Source organism: Salvelinus alpinus, chromosome 18 (genome assembly GCF_045679555.1).
Source record: "Salvelinus alpinus chromosome 18, SLU_Salpinus.1, whole genome shotgun sequence".
Lineage (NCBI taxonomy): Eukaryota > Metazoa > Chordata > Actinopteri > Salmoniformes > Salmonidae > Salvelinus > Salvelinus alpinus.
Genome location: NC_092103.1, coordinates 31,214,983 through 31,235,373, shown reverse-complemented (window position 1 = coordinate 31,235,373; position 20,391 = coordinate 31,214,983). Strand labels below are relative to the sequence as shown.

The following is a 20,391-nucleotide window of genomic DNA, read 5'->3' as shown; positions in this document are numbered from 1 at the left end:
AGCCCACTAACACCACACCATAGAACATTTACATCTATAAAGGGCAGAAACAAACCACATGGGAACAGAACCCAGTAAATAACACAAGACAAATCAGTCCTATAGATGAACAGCATGGAAAACTACAACTTTCTGGCACTCACATATCCTCACAATATGGAAGGCTACTGGCTGTAAGCCTACAAAACAAGCAACATGTTTTACAAGATGCTGGCCTCATCTGCTCTGCTCCCCTGATACTCCGCCCATTCAAACTAACCTAATTTTGATGAGGATGATGATGAAGAGAAGATGAGGATGATGATGAAGAGGAGATCAATAATCATAAATTGCTGGTTGATGAGAAAAAACATTGTTAATCCGTATGGATTCTCTCAGCATATTGCTCTTGGTTGATGTGATAGGGACACTACTCTCCCACATGCTCTTGAATTAACTATGACTTGCCCCGCAGCCAACTTTTCTAGGACTACACCTGTTCATGCTTGATAAGCGTGCACCCCTTTTTCCCCCGGGTTCGTTTGAATATCGTTATATTTTACATTTGTGTGACTGTCCATGTTTTGGGGTTCTTGTGGACCACATGAGGAGAAGCTGCTGCTGCTGAAAAAGCTAATAGGGATCAAAATAAACAAATTAACAATTGGTTGCACGCCTGCTTGGCTATGGTTTTGCCCAGGGAGCGGTTCAAGGTATTTCCACCTCTTTCTGACAGTGTTCTGTAAACTGATGGCAAGAGTGTCCGTTTTGGATTGAGTTGATTTTGATTAGGATTTCTTGTTAGAAATTCATTTTTGTTTGTTTGTTTTGGTAAGTCATATTTGCCTATTTTGCTGTAATAATAAGGCTTTTAATTCCTACCACTGCTACCACGATTCATTGGTGGGTGTGGGTCGTTCATTGGTGTGGAACAGTAACTGTATCCAAGAATTGCTTGTGACCACTTTAATTAACACAAACAGCACCTTCACTAGTAATCATTCCGAGTGTTTCTCCATTCAGATGAGTTTTTCACGGCGCAAGCACATTTCCCATTTTGTTCACCCACTGCTTGTGATGACTCGATCCCCTGCAGAAAAGAGTTGTTAGGATGTCCCGGGAACATCAGGAGGTTGTATTATGGTCCCCTGGACATTCTTGGGACGTTCCCTGTTTGCTAGATACAGTTGAAATCGGAAGTTTACATACACCTTAGCCAAATACATTTAAACTCAGTTTTTCACAATTCCTGACATTTAATCAGAGTAAAAATTCAGTTAGGATCACCACTTTATTTTAAGAATGTGAAATGTCAGAATAATAGCAGAGAGAGAATGATTTACAATCCCACAATCCCAGTGGGTCAGAAGTTTACATACACTCAATTAGTATTTGGTAGCATTGCCTTTAAAATGTTTAACTTGGGTCAAACTTTCAGGTAGCTTTCCACAAGCTTCCCACAATAAGTTGGGTGAATTTTGGCCCATTCCTCCTGACAGAGTTGGTGTAACTGAGTCAGGATTGTATGCCTTCTTGCTCACACACGCTTTTTCAGTTCTGCCCACAAACTTTCTATGGGTTTGAGGTCAGGACTTTGTGATGGCCACTCCAATACCTTGACTTTGTTGTCCTTAAGCCATTTTGCCACAACTTTGGAATTATGCTTGGGGTCATAATTATGCTTGGGGTTGGGGTCTTGGTCACCCCCACAACATGATGCTGCCACCCCCGTGCTTCATGGTTGGGCTGGTGTTCTTCGGCTTGCAAGCCTCCCCCTTTTTCCTCCTAAGATAACGGTGGTCATTATGGCCAAGCAGTTCTATTTTTGTTTAATCAGACCAGAGGACATTTCTCCAAAAAGTATGATCTTTGTCCCTATGTGCAGTTTCAAACCATAGTCTGCCGATTTTATGGCGTTTTTGGAGCAGTGGCTTCTTCCTTGCTGAGTGGCCTTCCAGGTTATGTCGATATCGGACTCATTTTACTGTGGATATAGAGACTTTTGTACCTGTTTCCTCCAGCATCTTTAGAAGGTCCTTTGCTGTTGTTCTGGGATTGATTTGCACTTTTGCACCAAAGTACGTTCATCTCTAGGAGACAGAACGTGTCTTCTTCCTGAGCAGTATGACGGCTGCGTGGTCCCATGGTGTTTATACTTGCGTACTATTGTTTCTACAGATGAACGTGGCGTTTGGAAATTGCTCCCAAGGATGAACCAGACTTGTGGAGGTCTAAAAAAATGTTTTTTTCTGAGATGTTGGCTGATTTCTTTTGATTTTCCCATGATGTCAAGCAAAGAGGCAGTGAGTTTGAAGGTAGGCCTTGAAATACATCCACAGGTACTCCTCCAATTGACTCAAATGATGTCAATTAGCCTATCAGAAGCTTCTAAAGCCATGACATAATTTGTTTAAAGACATTCAAGCTGTTTAAAGGCATAGTTAACTTAGTGTATGTAAACTTATGACCCACTGGAATTGTGATACAATGAATTATAAGTGAAATAATCTGTCTGTAAACAATTGTTGGAAAAAGGACTTGTGTCCTGCACAAAGTAGATGTTCTAACCGACTTGCCAAAACTATAGTTTGTTAACAAGAATTGTGTGGAGTGGTTGAAAAACGAGTTTTAACCTAAGTGTATGTAAACTTCTGACTTCAACTGTATTAAGATATCTTGTTTTGTTTTTCATGCTGAAAGGTCTCTTTTATACAAAGCCTCACTCTATTTCTTCACACATCGCTTAGCTTGATATAATTAATTACATTTCATTCATAGAGCTACAGTGGGTGGAGGATAATGTCATTTTCACTCGGCCTTAGATTTAGGGATATTGCATTATGAGAGAGAATCGTCCTCACTTTCTTAGCTTTTAATTAAGTATGCAGATTCCATAGAGTTTTTATTCGATGTCAATCAAGATTTAATGGATTATTTTTATTAGTTCATGAAAAAAATGCCTTTTCGAAGGGAAGAGCGTGTGCATTATTCATTGGTGAGACCAGAAGAATGTATGACTGAGAGAAGAGAACTTAATGGTGTTCTTGACTTCGATACATGATTTGTGCACTTTTCACTGTGACTCATCTTACTACTGGAAAGATACAGCAGGTAGGAAGTGTATCGCTGCTGACCCCAGGCCAGCCCCGACCTCCAAACGTTGAGCTCTAACCCCTGTATGACCTGTGTCTGGTGTTCTATAGCCTTGACCTCTAACCCCTGGTCTTTGTCTGTATTCTACAGGTGATCCAGCGCAGGGAAGATGGCTCGGTAAACTTCTTCAGAGGATGGGACTCCTACCGTGAGGGATTTGGCAAGATCACTGGAGAACACTGGCTAGGTAAGTGTGTGTGTCTGATTTGTGAGTGAATGATCAAGAAGTACCTTGGCACAGTTCTTGGTTCCAGGACCATTGCAGAGTATGGGATAGTGGTTTGAGTGCTGGTATAATACGAAAGTAGTGTGGTTGGTCGGGGTGGGTGGGTGGAGGTATTATGCGAACGACTAGCAACTTAAATGTTGCGAATTCGAATCTCATCATGGACAATTTTAGCATTTTAGCTAATTAGCAACTTTTCAACTTCTTACTACTTTTTAGCTACTTTGCAACTACTTAGCATGTGAGCTAACACTTCCACTAACACTAACCTTAAACATTTTAGCTAACCCTTTCTCCAACCCTAAACTTAACCCTAACCTTAACCCTAACCCATAACCTTAACCCCTAGCCTAGCTAGTGTTAGCCAGCAACCTAGCCACCTAGCTAAAATGTCTTACATATTGTATGTTTTGCAAATTCATAACATATTGTGGTTTTGCAAATTCGTAACATATAATACGAAATGTAATTCATAACATATCATACAAAATGGGTGATGGACACCCACAAATGAATATATGCCATCCGAAATGTAACATATCATACTAAATGGCGCATCACGGATTTACATAAAGAATAATACGAAATGCTCAGAGACCAGGTTGTAAATGTGGAGAGGAAATCGGTTTTGAGGCAGCGCCCCGATTACTCATCTAACTACATTTAACCATAAATACAGCAGGTCATTGTGAGAGGAGTACTCTTCCTCTTCCTCCTTCAGAGGGGTAGTTGACTGCTTAGCCACCATCACCCCTCGGGCCAAACATGAACTATAAAATGTTGTACAGGCTGGACAGTGCTTTACTAGCTGCTCCTCTTTCTCTCTCCTTCTCTCTCCTTCTCTCTCACACTCCCTCTCTCTATCAATCTCTTTCACTCCCGCCCACTCTCTCTATCACTCTCACTCACTCTCTCTCAATTCAATTTTAGGGCTTTTTTGGCATGGGAAACATATGTTAACATTGCCAAAGCAAGTGAACTAGATAATAAATAAAAGTGAAATAAACAATAAATAAACAGTAGATATTACACTCACAAAAGTTCCAAAATAATATAGACATTTCAAATGTCATATTATGTGCAAATAGCTAAAGTACAAAAAGGAAAATAAATAAACAAAAATATGGGTTGTATTTACAATGGTGTTTGTTATTCACTGGTTTCCCTTTTCTTGTGGCAACAGGTCACAAATCTTGCTGCAGTGATGGCACCCTGTAGATATGGGAGTTTATCAAAATTGGGTTTGATTTCAAATTCTTTGTGGATCTGTGTAATCTGATGGAAATATGTGTCTCTAATATGGCCATATATTTGGCAGGATGTTAGGAAGTGCAGCTCAGTTTCCACCTCATTTTGTGGGCAGTGTGCATATAGCCTGTCTTCTCTTGAGAGCCAGGTCTGCCTATGGCGGCATTTCTCAATAGCAAGGCTATGCTCACTGAGTCTGTACATAGTCAAAACGTTGCTTAAGTTTGGGCCAGTCACAGTGGTCAGGTATTCTGCCGCTGTGTACTCTCTGTTAAGGGCCAAATATAATTATTGGTTGGTGAGCAGACCCAAGACCTCACAACCATAAAGGGCAATGGGTTCTATAACTGATTCAAGTATTTTTAGCCATATCCTAATTGTTATGTCAAATTTGATGTTCCTTTTGATGGCATAGAAAAGCCCTTCTTGCCTTGTTTCTCAGATCATTCACAGCTTTGTGGAAGTTACCTGTGGCACTGATGTTTAGGCCGAGGTATGTGTATGTGTTTGTGTGCTCTAGGGCAATGTATTTGTGGTCCTGGGAACTGGACCTTTTTACATCCATTTACATCCATGATTTATATATCAATGAATTAGCGAGGGCACTAGAACAGTCTGTGCAGTTTTGGCAGCCAAATATGTGTCCTCCTGCCACAACCTGAGGGTCAGCCAGTGAAAACTGCAAAGTAATGTCAATAATATTTCCCGTTTTGTTTTGTCTTTCATACCATGTCATGTGTCTTCTCAGTCATGTTGACACTGGTCTACTACCATTGCTTTAATGTATTGTTGTTCTGATTAATATTGTTGTTGTAGTTGTTGTTAATGGTAATCCCATGTCCACTACTACTATTATTATTGCTGTTGGTCCCACCATTTATTTATATATAAATATATATATATATATATATATATTTTTTTTTTTTTTCTCGATATGTATACTTTGACAATGTAAGAGAGAGAGAGACGGCCAGTGGAAGAGAAAAAAGAGAGAGATGCAGGGGGCAGTGGAAGAGAAAGAGAGTGAGATAGAGAAAAAGAGAGACAGCAGGAAAGAGAGAGAGGGGGAGAGGGAGCGAGACGGCCAGTGGAAGAGAAAAAAGAGAGAGAGAGAGAGACAGAGAGAGAGAGAGAGAGCGCACAGTGGGAGAGAAAGCAGTGAGAGAGAGAGAAAGAGAGAGAGCAGTGGGAGAGAGAGAGAGCGGTGGGGGATAGAGACGAGAGCGCGAGAGAGAGAGAGCAGTGGGAGAGAGAGAGAGAGAGAGAGAGCAGTGGGAGAGAGAGAGAAAGAGAGAGCAGTGGGAGAGCGAGAGAGAGAGGGCAGTGGGAGAGCGAGAGCAGTGGGCAGTGGGAGAGCAGTGGGCAGTGGGAGAGAGAGAGCAGAGGGCAGTGGGAGAGAGGGCAGTGGGAGAGAAAGGGCAGTGGGAGAGAGAGAGCAGAGAGAGAGAGAGCAGTGGGAGAGAGCAGTGGGAGAGCGAGAGCAGTGGGCAGTGGGAGAGAGAGAGAGAGCAGTGGGCAGTGGGAGAGAGAGAGAGAGAGAGGGCAGTGGGAGAGAGAGGGCAGTGGGAGAGAGAGGGCAGTGGGAGAGAGGGCAGTGGGAGAGAGAGGGCATTGGGAGAGAGAGGGCAGTGGGAGAGAGGGCATTGGGAGAGAGGGCAGTGGGAGAGAGAGCGAGCAGTGGGAGAGAGGGCAGTGGGAGAGAGAGCGAGCAGTGGGAGAGAGAGCGAGCAGTGGGAGAGCGGGCAGTGGGAGATAGAGCGAGCAGTAGGAGATAGAGGGCAGTGGGAGAGATAGCGAGCAGTGGGAGAGAGGGCAGTGGGAGAGCGAGCAGTGGGAGAGAGGGCAGTGGGAGAGAGGGCAGTGGGAGAGAGAGCGTGCAGTGGGAGAGAGAGGGCAGTGGGAGAGAGAGCGAGCAGTGGGAGAGAGAGGGCAGTGGGAGAGAGAGCGAGCAGTGGGAGAGAGGGCAGTGGGAGAGAGAGCGAGCAGTGGGAGAAAGTGCAGTGGGAGAGAGAGCGAGCAGTGGGAGAAAGGGCAGTGGGAGAGAGAGCGAGCAGTGGGAGAGAGAGGGCAGTGGGAGAGAGAAAGCAGAGGGCAGTGGGAGAGAGGGCAGTGGGAGAGAGGGCAGTGGGAGAGAGGGCAGTGGGAGAGAGAGGGCAGTGGGAGAGAGAGCAAGCAGTGGGAGAGAGAGAGAGCAGTGGGAGAGAGAGGGCAGTGGGAGAGAGAGTGAGCAGTGGGAGAGAGAGCGAGCAGTGGGAGAGAGAGGGCAGTGGGAGAGAGGGCAGTGGGAGAGAGGGCAGTGGGAGAGAGGGCAGTGGGAGAGAGAGAGCAGTGGGCAGTGGGAGAGAGAGAGAGAGAGAGAGAGAGAGCAGTGGGAGAGAGACGGCAGTGGGAGAGAGAGAGCAGTGGGCAGTGGGAGAGAGAGGGCAGTGGGAGAGAGAGAGAGCAGTGGGAGAGAGAGGGAGAGGGCAGTGGGAGAGAGAGAGACAGAGAGGGCAGTGGGAGAGAGAGAGACAGGGAGGTTAGTGGGAGAGAGAGAGACAGGGAGAGAGAGAGACAGGGAGAGAGAGAGAGAGACTACAACGAAAAATTTTGAGTTAAGTGAGAAAAAGGGCAAGTTGCCTGTGTGTCTTCAACTCCTACAGTATTTAATATACCTGTAAACTAAAACTAGCATCTTTTAACCTTTTCTCAATAGGGGTGCTGTTTACACTTTGAAGATTTTTCGTTCCCAGATTAAACTGCCTCGTACTCAATTCTTGCTCGTACAATATGCATATTATTATTACTATTGGATAGAAAACACTCTCTAGTTTCTAAAACCGTTTGAATTATTTCTCTGAGTGAAACAGAACTCATTCTGCAGCTCACTTCCTGTCTAGAAGTGAGATTTCTGAAATTGAGGTCTCTGTTCCAGGGTCGGTTTATAAATTCCCTTATAAGCTATGGGGCTACATGCACTGCATACGCCTTCCCCTAGATGTCAGTAAGCGGTGAGACTTTGAATGGAGCGGATAGCACCATCTGGGGGAGTATAAAACCTCTTGGAACGGAAGTACCGACCTTTTTGACGAGGCGCCTGACGCAGGAGGGAAACCGGCATGGCGTCTTCAAAAGCTTTCGGTTTAGCAGTTCTATATCTCCGGCTCTGATTTAATTAGTTTTTTGTCTTAAAAACTTCATAAGGTAGTTAATTTAAACCGACTTATAGCAGTTTATAGCAGTTTATTGCGATTTTCTGGAGTTTCTTTGTCAGGCGTTATCACGAGTTGGGCACCTCTCCGGTACATCGGCGTTAGCAGCTAATTTCTACAGGAGTAGAGGACATCTTTCAACCAAAAGACGATTGTTCTGGACAAAGGACCACTTGCCCAAGATTCTGATGGAAGATCATCCAAAAGTAAGAGCTATTTATGATGTTAATTCGTATATCTGTGGAAAGATGTAAAATTATTAGTTCGCCATTGATTTAGGCATGGTCTCGCTGTAAGGCACGCTGAATGTCGAGTAACGTTCATTTTAAAAATCTAACACAGCGGTTGCATTAAGAACTAATGTGTCTTTCATTTGCTGTCCAACCTGTATTTTTTTGTCAAGTTTACGATTAGTTATCGATTAGATTAGGTGCCTCTCCAAGATGGCCCCGGCCAGATTGCCTGAAATGTTGCTACTAATCACATTGTATAACCACGATTTGTGCTGCTAAATATGCACATTTTCGAACAAAACCTATATGCATTGTGTAATATGATGTTACAGGACTGTCATCTGATGAAGTATATCAAGGTTAGTCAAAAATTATATATCTTTTGCTGGATTGTTACGATCGCTAACCTTTGCTACTGGTAAACGGCTTGTGTTTCCGGCTATTGTGGTAAGCTAATATAATGCTAAATTGTGTTTTCGCTGTAAAACACTTAAAAAATCTGAAATATTGGCTGGATTCACAAGATGTTGGTCTTTCATTTGCTGTACGCTGTGTATTTTTCAGAAATGTTTTATGATGAGTATTTCGGTATTTGACGTTGGTCTCTGTAATTATTCTGGCTGCTTCGGCACTATTTCAGATTGCAGCTGCAATGTAGAACTGTGATTTATACCTGAAATATGCACATTTTTCTAAAAAAACATATGCTATACAATAAATATGTTATCAGACTGTCATCTGATGAAGTTGTTTCTTGGTTAGTGGCTATATATTTCTTTATTTGGTCGAAATTGTGATAGCTACCTATGCAGGAAAAAAATGGTGGAAAAAAAACCATTTTCTTTTGCTATCGTGGTTAGCTAATAGATTTACATATTGTGTCTTCCCTGTAAAACATTTTAAAAATCAGAAATGATGGCTGGATTCACAAGATGTGTATCTTTCATCTGGTGTCTTGGACTTGTGATTTAATGATATTTAGATGCTAGTATTTACTTGTGACGCTATGCTAGGCTATGCTAGTCAGCTTTTTTACTGTGGGGGGTGCTCCCGGATCCGGGATTGGGACCAATTAGAAGTTAAAAAGAGGCACTGCCAGCCTACAGACCACTAGTTGACTACCACATCAGGCCTATCACATTAAAGACAGGTAAAGAGAAGGACAAGACCAGCAGGAGAGGGGAGGGCCTGCTGGCTATAAGAGGTTATCAATGTTTCCTCGACCCCGCTGTGCACAGAGTGCTCTCTCTCTATCTCTCCCTCTCTTCCCCATCCCTCCATCCTCCTCGCCCGCTCTTCTTATGGTTTTTGGAGAGCTCTTCAATCTCAGGGTTCTGACAAAGACAGACAGGCCTGCCATTGCAAATCGCTCATATTTGAATAATCGCCACCACCTAACACACACACACGCGCATGCACACACGCGCATGCACACACACACACACACACACACACACACACACACACACACACACACACACACACACACACACACACACACACACACACACACACACACACACACACACACACACACACACACACACACACACATCCTGTAATCACATGTACTTACACCACTCAGGGGGTCTAACAGCTCAATTATGGTGCTCCAAATTTCCCCCACTCATCACATGGCGAGTGGCATGTAAAGCCATAAACACAGCAATCCGCGTCGTGGTTATATTTTTAGTTGCAGCGAGGGACAACCAGGGAGAGGGGGAAAATCAAGTGATTGGGGCGAAAACACTGCTATTCTTCCTGTGTTCCCTCTGCAGTCATTAGTTTATTTTTAACGAGGCGCAGCATAAGATGGGTTGACCTAGTGCAGGCGGAAGTGGATACAAGAACAACGGTCTTACCACTACACGGGCAGACTACAGTACACACTACTACTGGGCAATTCCGCGGTAACAAAACATGTATTTTTGATCAAAATTTGTTTTTGGCAGAAATGCCTTCTGGAACTTTCATGTGCCTTAATAACGAACGTAAGCCATCTGTAAATATGAATACAATTGCTAAATTTCGAGCCTAGTTGGTTTATCCACGGAAAAAACAGGAACCTTCCCACTAGCCATGATTGGCTGAGATAATGGATGGGCTGGACATGCTGAGAGAGGATTTCGGATTGGTTTGCCATGTAGCCAACTTCTGTCTATAACATGAGCTGGTTAGTATGTGTAGGTAATCCTATATAACGCTGCTTTTTTGAAAGATATGACATAGTAGAACTGCAAAAGTGTTGCTCTCCACTTTCTGGAGGACCAAGTTTAGAAATCAGTGGAATTAGAGTATGATAGCTAAGGAGATGGATAACATTCTGACATTTGCTTGCAAATATAGGAAGGGATAAAAGGCTAGACATGGAAAATGAAACTATAACTAACTGGCTGTCAGAGTCTATCTAAAAGATAGCGAAGGAGTCAGGCACAGGACACAGGTAAGAGTAACAATCACTGATTTACTCAATCCAAAACGTAACAAAATCCCGTTCCAAACAAGGACAAAACAGGACTCAAAATACAACACACCGGAATACACGAAAGACAATCACGCACAAAACAGAAAGGGAAACCAGAGGGTTAAATAAGGAACATAATTATGAGATGAGAACCAGTTGTGTAAACAGACAAAACAAAAAGAAAAATGAAACATGGATCGGTGGCGGCTAGAAAGTCGGTGACGTCGACCGCCGAACACCGCCCGAACAAGGAGAGGGAACAACTTCAGGGGAAGTCGTGACACTGGCATCCTCACCATTACATCAGTACTACAACTACCATCATCATTACTACTACTACTACTACTACTACTACTACCACCACAATCATGAGACTGCTGTCATTGCCATCACCCCTACTACCCATACCACTAATATTTGGAACAATAATCACAATAATAGTAATAACAATAATAGTAATAACAATAACACTAATAATAACTAAGTTATTGTTTACTATGCAGATGTTATTATTCAGTGTCCCTCAGGCTATGGCAGGCAAATACATATTTGGCTGCAAGACGAGCCATTGCTCCTTTGCCCATTAGTATTTTTTGTTTTTCCTCTGGGTTTAATAAGTTAACATTTTGAATAACTGTAGTAATTGCTGTGAATATTTCTCACAGTAAAGGAGAAACTGCATCTCTGTTTCTACCTCCCCGGTTGTGCAGTGACCACATACACAGACAACGGTTTCAATGGGGATAGCAGAGCTGACTACACTGAATGTGCTAGTGGCAGACTCCACTAAGCAGGCAGGCTGGATAACAGCCTGCTGCCTGGCCTGCACACTATCACATTGTGGAGCTAGAGGAGTTAGAGCCCTGTTGATTGATAAGATGAGAGCACCCCTCCAGCTAGGATGAAGTCCATCACTCCTCAGTAGGCCAGGCTTGGTCCTGTTTGAGGGTGTGTTCCAGAAAGACGGCCAATTATCTTCAAATTCTATCTTTTGGGAGGGGCAGAAAACAGTTTTCAACCAGCGATTGAGTTGTGAGACTGCTGTAGAGCTCATCACTCCCCCTAACTGGGAGGGGGAAATTATTTTTAAGTCTAATATTGCGGGTAATGGAGTTGCCAATGACTAGAGTTTTCAATTTGTCAGAACTAATGGTGGGAGGCTTCGGTGGCTCAGACCCCGTAACGGGTGGAGGAGAGACCAGAGAAGGCTCGGCCTCTGACTCCGACTCGTTGCTTAATGGGGAGAACTGGTTGAAAGTTTCTGTCGGCTGAATGAGCGACACCGGTTGAGAATGCCGACAGCATTTCTTTCCAGAAGCATTGAGAAAGTTGTCCGGCTGTGTGGACTGTGCGAGGGGATTTATACTACTATCTGTACTTACTGGTGGCACAGACGCTGTTTCATCCTTTCCTACACTTAAATTGCTCTGGCCTAACCATTGCATCTGAAGCTGGGCTTGCAGCACAGATATCCTAACCAAAAGGCGATAGTTTTTCTGTATATTATGAGTACAGTGACTGCAATTAGATGGCATAGTGTTAATGTTACTACTTAGCTTCGGCTGGTGGAGGTCCTGTATAACCATGTACAAATAAAGCGTCTGGGGTGAAAAAGTTGAATGAGAAAAGTAGAGCGAGGAAAAATAAATAACAAAAAAAGAACCAAGACGTTGGTAAATGTGTTAAATGAAGATTGATTAAACGCGCTCAAATGGAAGTGACGAGGACTCGAGCAATCCAAGGAGGGGTGTCCAAATATGTGATGGTTACCTCTCTCATCAGTGTAGTCAGGCTCAGAACCTGTTCTCGCATTGAAATCTCCACAAAGAAGCACTTTACCCTCTGCCTGAAATTGAATGATTTCTGTATGGAAATTGTCAAAAAACAGATCATTATAATATGATGAATCTGAAGGAGGAGCATAAGCTGCACATATGCATACATCATTGTCACTATAGATTGTACCTTTGTTCAGTTTTAGCCAAATGTGGTTAGTTCCTTTTTTCATTTCATTCAGTGCTAAATCCTGCTTATGCCAAATGTCCCGGCCCCGTTTAACATTTTTATGTTTGATTGATGGTGGTAAACTTTCCCGATAGCCTGAGGGACAGGAATGTCTGAATGTCTCAATGACTCCATGTTTCCAGTAGGATTATGATGTCCTGTCCCTTGATGTTTTTTTAGAAATTACGGATTTGTTGTTTTAGAACCAAAATGTGAAGAGTATAGTGAGTGAGTGAGTGAGTGACTATGAGTGAGTGAATTAAAGGGTCTGTCTCGTTCAGTAGTCTGCATATTAAATGCAGTAGTTGGCACACTTCTCCAATGTCTGATAGTTCTGAGGTTACCTCAGCATATGTAGGCTGATGATCTGAATGATACATTGTGTGGACTGCATCATGTGGTCCACTTTTCTGAAAGACAGTGTTCTGCCTGACCCTAGAGTAGTGGTCAGTGCTTTGTTGTGATGTGATGGGCCGGGTCTAGTAGAGCTGTGTTGTGATGGGCCTGGTCTAGTAGAGCTGTGTTGTGATGGGCCGGGTCTAGTAGAGCTGTGTTGTGATGGGCCGGGTCTAGTAGAGCTGTGTTGTGATGGGCTGGGTCTAGTAGAGCTGTGTTGTGATGGGCCGGGTCCTGTAGAGCTGTGTTGTGATGGGCCGGGTCCTGTAGAGCTGTGTTGTGATGGGCCGGGTCTAGTAGAGCTGTGTTGTGATGGGCTGGGTCTAGTAGAGCTGTGTTGTGATGGGCCGGGCCGGGCCTGGTCGTGCTGTGTTGTGATTGGCCGGGTCTAGTAGAGCTGTGTTGTGATGGGCTGGGTCTAGTAGAGCTGTGTTGTGATGGGCCGGGTCCAGTAGAGCTGTGTTGTGATGGGCCGGGTCTAGTAGAGCTGTGTTTTGATGGACTGGGTCTAGTAGAGCTGTGTTGTGATGGGCCTGGTCTAGTAGAGCTGTGTTGTGATCGGCCGGGTCTAGTAGAGCTGTGTTGTGATCGGCCGGGTCTAGTAGAGCTGTGTTGTGATTGGCCGGGTCTAGTAGTGTTGTGTTGTGATGGGCTGGGTCTAGTAGAGCTGTGTTGTGATGGGCCGGGTCTAGTAGAGCTGTGTTGTGATGGGCCTGGTCCAGTAGAGCTGTGTTGTGATGGGCTGGGTCTAGTAGAGCTGTGTTGTGATGGGCTGGGTCTAATAGAGCTGTGTTGTGATGGGCCGGGTCTAGTAGAGCTGTGTTGTGATGGGCCGGGTCTAGTAGTGTTGTGTTGTGATGGGCTGGGTCTAGTAGAGCTGTGTTGTGATGGGCCGGGTCTAGTAGAGTTGTGTTGTGATGGGCCTGGTCCAGTAGAGCTGTGTTGTGATGGGCTTGGTCTAGTAGAGCTGTGTTGTGATGGGCTGGGTCTAGTAGAGCTGTGTTGTGATGGGCCGGGTCTAGTAGAGCTGTGTTGTGATGGGCCGGGTCTAGTAGAGCTGTGTTGTGATGGGCTGGGTCTAGTAGAGCTGTGTTGTGATGGGCCGGGTCTAGTAGAGCTGTGTTGTGATGGGCCGGGTCTAGTAGAGCTGTGTTGTGATGGGCTGGGTCTAGTAGAGCTGTGTTGTGATGGGCCGGGTCTAGTAGAGCTGTGTTGTGATGGGCCTGGTCTAGTAGAGCTGTGTTGTGATGGGCCTGGTCTAGTAGAGCTGTGTTGTGATGGGCCGGGTCTAGTAGTGTTGTGTTGTGATGGGCCGGGTCTAGTAGAGCTGTGTTGTGATGGGCCGGGTCTAGTAGAGCTGTGTTGTGATGGGCCGGGTCTAGTAGAGCTGTGTTGTGATGGGCCTGGTCTAGTAGAGCTGTGTTTTGTAGGGCCGGGTCTAGTAGAGCTGTGTTTTGATGGGCCGGGTCTAGTAGAGCTGTGTTGTGATGGGCCAGGTCTAGTAGAGCTGTGTTGTGATGGGCCGGGTCTAGTAGAGCTGTGTTGTGATGGGCCTGGTCTAGTAGAGCTGTGTTGTGATGGGCCGGGTCTAGTAGAGCTGTGTTGTGATGGGCCGGGTCTAGTAGAGCTGTGTTGTGATGGGCCGGGTCTAGTAGAGCTGTGTTGTGATGGGCCGGGTCTAGTAGAGCTGTGTTGTGATGGGCCGGGTCTAGTAGAGCTGTGTTGTGATGGACTGGGTCTAGTAGAGCTGTGTTGTGATGGGCCTGGTCTAGTAGAGCTGTGTTGTGATCGGCCGGGTCTAGTAGAGCTGTGTTGTGATCGGCCGGGTCTAGTAGAGCTGTGTTGTGATGGGCCGGGTCTAGTAGTGTTGTGTTGTGATGGGCTGGGTCTAGTAGAGCTGTGTTGGGATGGGCCGGGTCTAGTAGAGCTGTGTTGTGATGGGCCTGGTCTAGTAGAGCTGTGTTGTGATGGGCTGGGTCTAGTAGAGCTGTGTTGTGATGGGCCGGGTCTAGTAGAGCTGTGTTGTGATGGGCCGGGTCTAGTAGAGCTGTGTTGTGATGGGCTGGGTCTAGTAGAGCTGTGTTGTGATGGGCCGGGTCTAGTAGAGCTCTGTTGTGATGGGCCGGGTCTAGTAGAGCTGTGTTGTGATGGGCTGGGTCTAGTAGAGCTGTGTTGTGATGGGCCGGGTCTAGTAGAGCTGTGTTGTGATGGGCCTGGTCTAGTAGAGCTGTGTTGTGATGGGCCTGGTCTAGTAGAGCTGTGTTGTGATGGGCCGGGTCTAGTAGTGTTGTGTTGTGATGGGCCGGGTCTAGTAGAGCTGTGTTGTGATGGGCCGGGTCTAGTAGAGCTGTGTTGTGATGGGCCGGGTCTAGTAGAGCTGTGTTGTGATGGGCCTGGTCTAGTAGAGCTGTGTTTTGTAGGGCCGGGTCTAGTAGAGCTGTGTTTTGATGGGCCGGGTCTAGTAGAGCTGTGTTGTGATGGGCCAGGTCTAGTAGAGCTGTGTTGTGATGGGCCGGGTCTAGTAGAGCTGTGTTGTGATGGGCCTGGTCTAGTAGAGCTGTGTTGTGATGGGCCGGGTCTAGTAGAGCTGTGTTGTGATGGGCCGGGTCTAGTAGAGCTGTGTTGTGATGGGCCGGGTCTAGTAGAGCTGTGTTGTGATGGGCCGGGTCTAGTAGAGCTGTGTTGTGATGGGCCGGGTCTAGTAGAGCTGTGTTGTGATGGACTGGGTCTAGTAGAGCTGTGTTGTGATGGGCCTGGTCTAGTAGAGCTGTGTTGTGATCGGCCGGGTCTAGTAGAGCTGTGTTGTGATCGGCCGGGTCTAGTAGAGCTGTGTTGTGATGGGCCGGGTCTAGTAGTGTTGTGTTGTGATGGGCTGGGTCTAGTAGAGCTGTGTTGGGACGAGCCGGGTCTAGTAGAGCTGTGTTGTGATGGGCCTGGTCCAGTAGAGCTGTGTTGTGATGGGCTGGGTCTAGTAGAGCTGTGTTGTAATGGGCTGGGTCTAGTAGAGCTGTGTTGTGATGGGCCGGGTCTAGTAGTGTTGTGTTGTGATGGGCTGGGTCTAGTAGAGCTGTGTTGGGATGGGCCGGGTCTAGTAGAGCTGTGTTGTGATGGGCCTGGTCCAGTAGAGCTGTGTTGTGATGGGCTGGGTCTAGTAGAGCTGTGTTGTGATGGGCTGGGTCTAGTAGAGCTGTGTTGTGATGGGCCGGGTCTAGTAGAGCTGTGTTGTGATGGGCCGGGTCTAGTAGTGTTGTGTTGTGATGGGCTGGGTCTAGTAGAGCTGTGTTGTGATGGGCTGGGTCTAGTAGAGCTGTGTTGTGATGGGCTGGGTCTAGTAGAGCTGTGTTGTGATGGGCTGGGCTGGGTCTAGTAGAGCTGTGTTGTGATGGGCTGGGTCTAGTAGAGCTGTGTTGTGATGGGCCGGGTCTAGTAGAGCTGTGTTGTGATGAGCCGGGTCTAGTAGAGCTGTGTTTTGATGGGCCGGGTCTAGTAGATCTGTGTTGTGATGGACTGGGTCTAGTAGAGCTGTGTTGTGATGGGCCGGGTCTAGTAGAGCTGTGTTGTGATGGGCCGGGTCTAGTAGAGCTATGTTTTGATGTGCCGGGTCTAGTAGATCTGTGTTGTGATGGACTGGGTCTAGTAGAGCTTTGTTGTGATGGGCCGGGTCTAGTAGAGCTGTGTTTTGATGGGCCGGGTCTAGTAGATCTGTGTTGTGATGGACTGGGTCTAGTAGAGCTGTGATGGGCTGGGTCTAGTAGAGCTGTGTTGTGATGGGCTGGGTCTAGTAGAGCTGTGTTGTGATGGACTGGGTCTAGTAGAGCTGTGTTGTGATGGGCCGGGCCTGGTCGTGCTGTCCGTTGGCGGGTCTGGTCTGGTAAATCTGTGCTGTGGTGGGCCGGTCTTGTAAAGCCGTGTCTGGTTTTTCTCTTCTGGGGATGGTGGGGGTAGTGTTGTTTCAGATAGTGGAGCGGGGGGCCTCTGCTGCTGGGGTGATGGGTGTGTGGGTCCCTGTCAAGTGTTGCATCCTTTAGGTCCTTAGAAAAGTTTCTGACACTGTCCTGATCAAGGTGTACATTATCGTATAAGTGTTCACGTGTCAGAATGGGATGATGAGCCGTGCTGACGTTGAGCAGTGAGGCACAGTCCACAGTGATCTATTTTGTCAGTCAACTGTCCTGGGAAGTCTTTTCTTTGTAGGAGAGTTGTTGGGAACATAGCCTGTTTCCGCTCTGCCACTCTTCTCAGATATATTTTCACCTTTGGCACAAAGGTTTTTGGTGCCAGTGTGGATGATGATGTTGTCAGGGGTGTCAATCCTGGTCTGACTGAGTAGATGTATTACACTGTCAGTTGTAGGACACCAGCACTTATACACCTGGTGTCTAGGGAATCATATTTCCTGGACCAAGAACTTCCCATTTGAATCGATAAGGATTGCAGTTGTGGGTGGTTGTCTGGATGGAGCAGACTGAGAGGCTGGTAGGCTGACCTGGGCTGGAGCAGACTTGGAGGCTGAGAGGCTGACCTGGGCTGGAGCAGAATGTGCTGGAGCAGACTGGGAGGCTGGTAGGTTGACCTGGGCTGGAGCAGACTGGTAGGCTGGTGCAGTGTCATCAGGCTGTGTGGTGGAGTCCATGCTGGTTATGCTGGTTTCAGGTTCTGCCTGTGTTGTACCAAGCTGGTGGACATGTTCTCTAGATGCAGAGGACATAATGACTAGCTTCTGGTTGAGGGTGTCAATGTACCTGGAAATGTTTTTATAAGCTTTCTCCGTTTGGATGTCTGCTGGGTAAACAATTTCCATAGCAACACTGGTGATGTTGGCTCCAATGTAGCAATAGAAGCCTACCTTTCCAAAACAGCATTGTTTCTTGTGTTATTGTCTCTAGTGCCTTGAGAGAACTGTTTTCCTTTGATGTTCTTTGTTTTTTTGTACTTCTTTTGTCTTTTATATTGTGTTGTTAACTAGCTATTTTTTTTGTTAGCTAGCTAGCATATTTTAGGAGAGTCCCTAGCAACGGCTTAGCAGCTGGTAAGCAATCCAGCTAGCTAAGCTAACTGCACAAAACAAATACTTTTTCCCAAGTCTATCTTCTTCTGTTGCATATTTTGTCTCCCATTCAGTCTTGCAGTTTATGTTGTTTTTTCGAATGTACTTCACTATAAAAACCATGTCAATTTCATTATTTGGTAGGAGCAATTTTCTTTCAGCTGCTGCTGCTCAATATGAAACTCTCTCTCTCTGTCTCTACTTTCTTTTCCACCGCCCCATCTCCCTCTCACTCTCGCTCTCTCTCTTTCTCCCTCTCACTCTCGCTCTCTCTCTTTCTCTCTCTCTCTCTCTCTCTCTTTCTCTCTCTCTCTTTCTCTCTCTCTCTCTATACAAAAGTTAAATAAACAATAAAAATTAACAGTAAACATTACACATACAGAAGTTTCAAAACAATAAAGACATTACAAATGTCATATTATGTGTGTATATATATATATAGTGTTGTAACAATGTACAAATGGTTAAAGTACACAAGGGAAAATAAATAAGCATAAATATGGGTTGTATTTACAATGGTGTTTGTTCTTCACTGGTTGCCCTTTTCTTGTGGCAACAGGTCACAAATCTTGCTACTGTGATGTCACACTGTGGAATTTCACCCAGTAGATATGGGAGTTTATCAAAATTGGGTTTGTTTTCAAATTCTTTGTGGCTCTATGTAATCTGAGGGAAATATGTGTCTCTAATATGGTCATACATTGGGCAGGAGATTAGGAAGTGCAGCTCAGTTTCCACCTCATTTTGTGGGCAGTGTGCCTTTCTCAATAGCAAGGCTATGCTCACTGAGTCTGTACATAGTCAAAGCTTTTCTTATTGTTGGGTCAGTGACAGTAGTCACAGTGGTCAGGTATTCTGCCACTGTGTACTCTCTGTTTAGAGCCAAATAGCTTTCTAGTTCAGTTGTTTTGTAAATTCTTTCCAGTGTCTGTCTGTCTGTCTGTGTGGGAGGGAGGGTTCCACCCACACCTCTTAGATCAATAACAAAATGCCCCCAGAAACTCAGCCTATTAACTCCTGTAGGATCAGTCTCCTAGTCTCTCAGCAGAGAGTTTACCCCACTTCTGGCATAGCAGGGGCTCCACAGCACTACTTATTTTAGTATTTTAGATTCTTCAAAGTAGCCACCCTTTGCCTTGATGACAGCTTTGCACACTCTTGGCATTCTCTCAACCAGCTTCATGATTCTCTCAACCAGCTTCTCAACCAGCTTCACCAGCTTTTCCAACAGTCTTGAAGGAGTTCCCACATATACTGAGCACTTGTTGGCTGATTTTCCTTCACTCTGCGGTCCACTCATATTAAACCATCTCAATTGTGTTGAGGTCGGGTGATTGTGGAGGCCAGATCATCTAATGCAGCACTCTGTTACTCTCCTTCCTGGTCAAATAGCCCTTACACAGCCTGTAGGTGTGTTGGGTCATTGTCCTGTTGAAAAACAAATGATAGTCCCACTAAACGCAAACCAGATGAGATGGCATATCGCTGCAGAATGCTGTGGTAGCCATGCTGGTTAAGTGTGCCTTGAATTCTAAATAAATCAGCTATAGTGTCACCAGCAAAGCCCCCCCCCACCATCACACCTCCTACATGCTTCATGGTGGGAATCACACATGCAGAGCTCATCCATTCACCTACTCTGCATCTCACAAAGACACGGCGGTTGGAACCAAAAATCTCAAATTTGGACTCATCAGACCAAAGGACAGGTTTCCACAGGTCTAATGTCCATTGCTCATGTTTCTTTGCCCAAGCAAGTCTTTTCTTCTTATTGGTGTCCTTTAGTAGACTTGCCCAAGCAAGTCTTTTCTTGGCAGCAATTCGACCACAAAGGCCTGATTCACTCAGTCTCCTCTGAACAGTTGATGTTGAGATGTGTTTGTTACTTGAACTCTGTGAAGCATTTATTTGGACTGCAATCTGAGGCTGGTAACTCCAATAAATGTATCCTCTGCAGCAAAGGTAACTCTGGGTCTTCCTTTCCTGTGGCTGTCCTCATGAGAACCAGTTTCATCAAAGCGCTTGATGGTTTTTGCAACTGCACTTGAAGAAACTTTCAAAGTTCTTGACATTTTCCAGTTTGACTGACCTTCATGTCTTAAAGTAATGATGGACTGTCGTTTCTCTTTGATTATTTGAGCTGTTCTTGCCATAATATGGACTTGGTCTTTTACCAAATAGGGCTATATTTTGTATACCACCCCTATCTTGTCACAACACAACTGATTGGCTCAAACGCATTCAGGAAAGAAATTCCACAAATTCCCTTTTAACAAGGCACACCTGTTAATTGAAATGCATTCCAGGTGACTACCTCGTGAATCTGGTTGAGAGAATGCCAAGAGTCTGTAAAGCTGTCATCAAAGCAAAGGGTGGCTACTTTGAAGAATCTCAAATGTAAAATATATTTCAAGGCACACTTAACCTGTCAGAGTCGTTTGTATAGGTGG

The 20,391-nt window shown here is 45.4% G+C and overlaps 1 protein-coding gene across 3 annotated transcripts in view; it reads left to right on the top strand.

Annotated features, from left to right (window-relative positions):
• The window catches only part of LOC139544184 (fibrinogen C domain-containing protein 1-like), a 340,468-nt gene that overhangs the window by 182,091 nt on the left and 137,986 nt on the right, over positions 1-20,391 (top strand). For all 3 annotated transcript variants that reach the window (XM_071351005.1, XM_071351004.1, XM_071351003.1), the window contains one exon: positions 3,223-3,319. In XM_071351005.1, the coding sequence (XP_071207106.1) occupies positions 3,223-3,319 (97 nt within the window). The remainder of the gene's footprint in view (positions 1-3,222; positions 3,320-20,391) is intronic.